Below are 7,011 nucleotides of genomic sequence, written 5' to 3' on the forward strand. Positions count from 1 at the left end.
ATGTGCTCGAGATGTGACTTCGTCATATTTTCACCTTAGCTGGAAGTTCTTAGTTTGGGAAGCTTAGTAACCATGAAATACCTCAAAGGTATTTTGGAAAGGCTCTGAGTTTCACAGAAGTTTAAGGATCAGGGTAGATTAGACTTGGTAACGTAACTGAACATCAGCTCAAGCGGCACGTTCTCCTCCAAATAGAAAATTTGTGCGATTCCGGTAGCGTTACTTTTTATAGCACAAATAATGACTTCAACGAATGCAGATTTAAAGAAAAATGAGTAAGCAAAGGTACAGAACAGTGCCAACTAGTGCTTGAAGAATATAAGTTTGGATATCCAGTATTGTGTTTAATTGATTGTAAAAATTTATACAGCCGTTCCTATGTCGGGGTCATATATGACTCCTCCGGCTCCAAAGGGTTAAAGCTCTGAAGGTCGGGTAAACTTCAAAAAGGAAGTGTTCGAGGAAGCTCTGAGGCTGGGGGAAAACTCTCTGAATCACCCGGGCGCGCCAAGGCTGGGAAATTCAAGACACTGTCGCGGCCTGTCTTTTGGTAGAATCCGACGATTGCTGATTTGCTTCCGAGCTGAAAGGAGGATGCAGAAGACCAACAGTAACGGTGAAAGGGAGGAACGAAGGTTGCCCTATATAGCAACAAGGTCTGTACTGAACAAGGCAATACGACTCAGCAAGAAAGCCTGTCTTTACTATCTCTGCCGCAAGGCAAACGAGAATCCATAGGATTGTCGGATCGTAATACAACTTATTAACACCGAGACTTTCACATCAATTACAAACTTTATTTCCAACTATTTCAATGTCCATTTTCGTATCACTTTTTACATTCTTCTCGCGACCGGTGATCTCCTCGATGGCGTGCTCGACTCTGTCTTCCACCGCGTATCGGTATCTGACGTTTCTCTCTTAGGGATGATCAATACTACTCTGACTGCGCAAAGGGCGCATTCGATCCTGACATCCCCCCTCTACTTTAAATGTCATACACTGCATTAGTCTGATAATCTTTTAGATAACCTGGTTTACGAGAGATCCACATCGAACGCTGTGTTAGTTTCCCATCATGATCTGTACTAGAATTTGCTTCACGAGTCTCGCATCCCTTCACGGGCCTAGAGTCCTGAATTGGTTGGTTATGTTCGATTACCTGTTTGTCCACCCCATGATTTGCAGTTGTGGTATGTGGGTCCGGTAGTTGTTTCAAATGTGCCACATTCCTCTGGAAAGTTTTGCCCGAACTCTTCGACTGAACTGTTGCATCCGATCCTACTAATTGTGTTACAGTAAATTCCTCAGGCGCGAACGTTGTTGAAAGCTTATTTTCCTTAGTCGTTCTTTTCACCACAACTGTATCTCCTACCATAAGCTTAGATGTCTTGGCATGACGTCTGGCATCTGCGTAGTCAGCATCTTTCCGTTTTCTCTCCTTGTCTCTGTCCATCGCTTCCTCTTCTTCATTCGGTGCCAAGTGTTCTCTGAAATGAGGCAACTTATCACGAAATACACGCTTGAACATCAAAACAGACGGTGCAACTCCGGTTGTGGTGTGAGGTGTAGAGTTGTACATCAATAGGAACGACCTAAGCTCCCACATCCAATCCTGGCTCTCGGAATTTTGACTAATTTTGAGGTGTTTCAGTATCGTTTTGTTTGCTCTTTCAACTTCGCCGTTAGCTTGCGGCCAATACGGCGTTGTTTTCCGTAGGCTGATACCGTACTCGTTGCAGTAAGATCGCATCTCCTCGCTCACAAATTGAGGTCCATTGTCACATCTAATAGATTCAGGGATCCCAAATCTGCTAAAAGTTTCGTGCATAGCCTGAACTGTTCGTTTGGCCGTGATTTGCTTCATAACAATGGCTTCAGTGAACCGACTAAAGTAGTCCACAAGCACAAACAGTGTGTGTCCAGAAGGAAGTGGCCCCATGAAGTCAACCGCTATGTGTACCCATGGCTTCTCCGGCATTCTCGTACTTTTCACAGGTTCCGGTGGTCCCAAGGATGAAACAAGTATACACTGCTTACACTGTTTCACGGTTCCTTCAACATGCTTATCCATCAACGGCCACCATACTTTTTGGCGTAGACGGCGTTTCATGGCTGCAATTCCTGGATGCGCCTCGTGTGCAATAACTAGCATTCGTTCACGTAGTTTCAGAGGGATTACCAGTCGATTTCCCCTCAAAAGAACACCGTCAACACTACTGAGCTCATCTACGTACGGTTTGTACTCTTTTACAACGCTTTCTGTTTTACCTGTTTGTAGACATTCCAATACGTGCTGAAGTTCTTCGTCATTTACAGTTTCTACCTTAACTTCCTGTAAAGTAATCGCTTTAGGAACGGCCTGAGTGACAATGTTTCGAATGCAATCTTCGCCTTTCTCATCGAAAGGCTCCGGGGGAAGATCACATAGCCTTGAGAAGACATCAGCAAGGTTAGCAGATCCTGGAATGTGTTCCACGTCGTAGGTATAATTTTGCAATTTAAGGACCCATCTCTCAATTCTGGCACAAGGGCGAGACCTTGGGCTGAAAAGGAATTTGAGTGCTTTACAGTCAGTCAGTAGTGTAAATTTGATTCCGAGGAGGTATAGACGAAACCTTTCCACACCCCAAACAAGAGATAGGGCTTCCCGCTCTGTTTGGAAATACTTCTGCTCCAAATCGGTCAATGATTTACTGGCATATGCAATGATTCGACTCCGTCCATTTGAATCCTCTTGTAGCAGAACAGCTCCCAAGCCCGTTGCGCTGGCGTCTGTCATCAACTTGGTTCGATCCTTAGGGTTGAAGAATCCAAGATGGTGAATTTTCGAAATAGCTGCTTTGATAGATTCAAATGCGGACTTTTCCTTCGGGGTCCACCTGAACTGTATTCCTGAACGAAGCAGATGTCTCAACGGTTCTGTTTCCGCTGCGAGGTTCGGAACAAACTTGCCTACATAACAGATCAGCCCGAGGAAACTACGAAGCTCCAAAACATTTCATGGTTCGCGGAATTTCTCGATTGCTGCGAGTCTACTTTCAGTTGGTCGAACGCCAGTAGTTGAAAGTTGATGACCTAAGAACTCCAAGCTTTCTACTCCATATATGCATTTTTGTTCGTTTAGTAATATATCATAGTCCGAAAAACGCTTCAACAAGGCAGCCAATCTCCTATCGTGCTCCTCCTTAGTGGCCCCAAATACTACGGCATCGTCCAGGTATACAATTACTCCTTCTAGGCCTGCTGTTACTACCTCCATTGTCTTCTGAAAGAGCTCAGGAGCACAGCTTACCCCAAACATTAGGCGTTTGTACCTATATTTTTATAAAAAAAAACATAAACATGTTTCATGTATGACAAAATTCAACTTTATTCAAAAATACGATAATAAGCAAATACGTGTCTGTCTACCTGTAGAGGCCGTACTTGGTGATGAAAGTGGTGATTGGTCGTGATCTTTCAGACAGCTCGACCTGGTGGTAGGCATCCTTAATGTCAAGTTTTGAGAATAGTACAGCACCTGACACCGATGACAACAGCTCGTCCACCAGCGGCAAGGGATGGCTTTCGCGAAGAACTGCCTGGTTGGCTCGACGCATATCAATGCAGAGCCGGATTTCACCCGAATCCTTCTGAACAGGTACCATTGGTGATACCCATGGCGATGGTCCCGGAGCCCGCTCAATAATATCCAACTCCAAAAGCGAACGTAGCTTCGTCTCTATCTTCTCCTCCAGTGCAATCGGCGGACGTCTGTACGGCTGTTGAACTGGTGGCACTTGTTCATCGATGGGTATCTCAACCTTTACCCCTCGGATTTTCGGAAACGGTTTACAGCGGTTTGAGTCAACGGATGCTATGTCGAATCCAACTTTGAGTACTTGGAGATCTTTGGCTGTTTTGTCGCCCAACAAACAACGCTGTCCATCTTCAACAACATAAAATTTCGCTTGCACTGTATTGTTGACGGCCTAAATTTCTGAATGAAACATTCCCACGATCTTCAGCGGTTGTTCGGTGGCGTATGCTGTCAGCGATCTGTCGATTTGTTTTGTTGCGTCTGTAACTTTTACTCCAGCCTGTTTCATTTGCTCCCAGATCTCTTTCGTAATAATATTGGCATCTGGGCCGGAATCTATCGTCATAGGGATTTCAACGCCTCCCACGATGAAGGTGAACACGTTCCGACCCATCGCATAGAACACAAAGTCTTTGGATTGTTTCGCTTCCGTTTCCTCTTGCACGGCACGAATGCGTTTGGCTTTCGGTCCTGCGAATGAGTCATTTAGACGACGTTTGAAGCCCTGGCCAGTCGAATAGCATCGCTTCGCCCAGTGTCCCGATTTTCCACATGCCGCACATTTTGTCTCTCTTGCCGGACAGTCACTACTTCCTTGTACATGACCTCGACGCCCACAACTGTAGCAAATAAACCTGCTGTTCGATTGACGTTCAGAGTATTTCCGATTTTGATTCGGAAGCGGATTTGGTCTTCGCGTTGCAAATGGACGGAAATACGGTTTCGCGACAGAATTCACCTCCGAGTCCGGTCTAGTCGGATTGTTGGGCTTCGACAATTTCCTCGACTGGTTTAGTCAAAGACCCAATTAAGACCTCCAACTCCCATACAATCCATTGAAATTTTAGGGCTCATGAAGTACTAGAACAATAAATAACCTTACCTTCCTTTTGAACAACCTTATGCTTTGCTCTGAACTAGAAATCTAGAACCCCGGTGTTGTTGCTAGGAGAAAATTGCTTGTTGTTTACTCAATAACAAACAAGCAGAAAGCATTGCTTGGTGAATAGTAATGATGGTAGGTATTGCATGGATGAATTTTCACATAAAACTAACGCTTTTTTCATTTTAGAAGTTTTCCAATCCAGAAGACCCAATGGTAGACACATGCTCCAAAGGACCAGACTTCTAAGCATTTACAAAAACATCCATCGGAATCATTCGGACCTCTAAATGTGGCCAATCTCCCATTCAGCTCTGAAAAAAGGTGACTGGAAGTAGTTATTGAGAAGCGGAAGGCACCGTGCAATTCGGTTACCGGTAAAACAGCTTCCGGGGTGGGTACAGAAGGCCTTTTGCTCCCGATTCCCAGATCGTTTTAAATATTTGGTTACATACCTATTTTCATCAGAATGTGTAGATCAATTATGAATAAAGAATTAAGACGGGACTGAACTAGTTTATATATTTCAAAATCTGCAGCACCAACCCGAGCGTTGACTCGCGAGAGATCTAGAAGCATCTCCAAATAAAAGCATTGGGTTACATATCGCGAAACAATTTCACCAGGGTCCAGTACAATTCGTCGGGCACATGACTATGAAAAAATTTGGATACAACAACCCCAGACGGGTGCAAAAATGATTCTCTGGCCTTTATCATGATTTTAATCGTCAGATCGTCGGATGGCAAAATAATTCTCTCGCATCACATCATTCTCCTCACTTCCGTTTGTGTCATCCACACTGCAACATAGCCTACTACAGAAAAATGTCGAAAAAATACTTGTTGCAAGCTGTTGCAAGGTAAGTCTAAAAAAGGTGAACTTCGATGTGTCAAATTTGGGGACCGGGGACCGAATGAAGTACTAGAAGTGGTCCCTGGTTTGAACCCAAGTGCGACGTCTTTATTGGGTCTTTAGTTTAGTGACTCAGCCAAACTGCTTCCCAGCGCGATGATTTCCTCTAGCGAGCGGTCCTTTTGAAGCAGTCTGGTGCGAAGTTCTTGTGATTTGCATCCTTGTGTGATGCGGTCAGCAATCAGTTCATCCACCACACAAGAGTTGTAATTGCATCGAGCAATCTGCTTCCGCAATCGCATAACGAAGTCCGTGAATCTTTCTTCCGGCTGCTGCGTGATTTGGTGAAAAAGATGACGCTCGTATGATTTGCGACGAAACGGCTCGAAGTAATCATCCAAACACTTGATCGCCACATCGTAGTACGGCGGATCAGCGGTCACATGAGGAACTTGGTTTACCCCCGGAAGGTGACGTAGCAGCTCCTGAAGGCCTGGTCCTCCTAGGTACGCTAATTGTGCTCGCTTATCATGCTGTGTCTCAACAGCTTGTGCCAAGAAGAAAGACTCTAAATCACTTTTCCATATTTCCCATTCCGCCGGAAGATTACTGGCCTCAGATGTCACGTCGAATGGTTTGATGCGACTATACGACGACATCCTGTGGAACAAATCTTTCATAACTGGAAGAACTATAATCCTAAATAAAAAGTATCTTCAGACATCATGAGCGTTTTGTCCCAATGTTTTCCGTAAATTTCAATTCATTTATTATGTAAATATTATATTCAAAACTTCATACAGTAATAAAGAAAAAAAATCATAACACAAGAAATAAAACACTTATTTAATTAATTAATTTATTTATTTTTATTTGAACCATAACTCAAGAACTCCATTCTCAATGTTTCATTTGCACACTGTATCATTTAGGAAACATTGCTTACAGAGATGTTGTTAACAAAATCAGAGGTCCAACCTCACCAATTGACTATTACTGTAATTAGGCATTGAAAAATATTTGTGAGCAATCTATTATTATAGGTACATAACCTTATATTCTCGTAGGTACACATTCTTAAATACAACCTCTTCGCACTACTGTAGGTACACAACCTCTCTGTTCTCGAAAATACTCAACCTTAGGTACTAAACCTTTTCATTTTCACAAGTATGCATGTTTATCAAAATCTATTTTGGGACCACTGCTTTGCTTTTATGTAGGAATATTGGCAAAAAACCCAGACAACTTACCTTCCAATCACCAATTTGATAATAATCTTTAGCTTTAAGTATTGAGAATCATCAGGATCTTAGATACAGGACCTTTCCATTTCAAAGACACAGAATTTATCATCCCCAGAACCACCTCCATAAAAAGTAGGTATTAACCTCTCATCTTATAGGTACACAACCTTTGAACATAGTTTATTATCCACAAAACTCCATCCATTTAAAGTAGGTACATAACC

The 7,011-nt window shown here is 43.2% G+C and overlaps 1 protein-coding gene across 1 annotated transcript; it reads right to left on the reverse strand.

The window, feature by feature from the left end:
• Positions 1–3,001: 3,001 nt before the first annotated feature.
• LOC134284037 (uncharacterized) lies at positions 3,002–6,199 on the reverse strand. Its single transcript, XM_062842196.1, has 4 exons — positions 5,683–6,199; positions 4,077–4,273; positions 3,415–3,974; positions 3,002–3,317 (listed from the first exon to the last, which is right to left on the reverse strand). The coding sequence occupies exons 1-4, from the start codon at positions 6,197–6,199 to the stop codon at positions 3,002–3,004; spliced, it is 1,590 nt and encodes a 529-aa protein (XP_062698180.1).
• Positions 6,200–7,011: the final 812 nt, after the last annotated feature.

This window comes from Aedes albopictus, chromosome 1 (genome assembly GCF_035046485.1).
Source record: "Aedes albopictus strain Foshan chromosome 1, AalbF5, whole genome shotgun sequence".
Classification (NCBI taxonomy): domain Eukaryota; kingdom Metazoa; phylum Arthropoda; class Insecta; order Diptera; family Culicidae; genus Aedes; species Aedes albopictus.

Bases quoted from the DNA above. Each gene is read 5' to 3' on its own strand.
- LOC134284037 (XM_062842196.1), bottom strand. From the start codon at position 6,199: ATGTCGTCGTATAGTCGCATCAAACCATTCGACGTGACATCTGAGGCC. The intron at 4,274-5,682 runs GTTTGGCTGAGT...ACTCATTCGCAG, and splicing joins AATCATCGCGCTGGGAAGCA to GACCGAAAGCCAAACGCATT. The intron at 3,975-4,076 runs GTAAAAGTTACA...TCAGAAATTTAG, and splicing joins AGCAAATGAAACAGGCTGGA to GCCGTCAACAATACAGTGCA.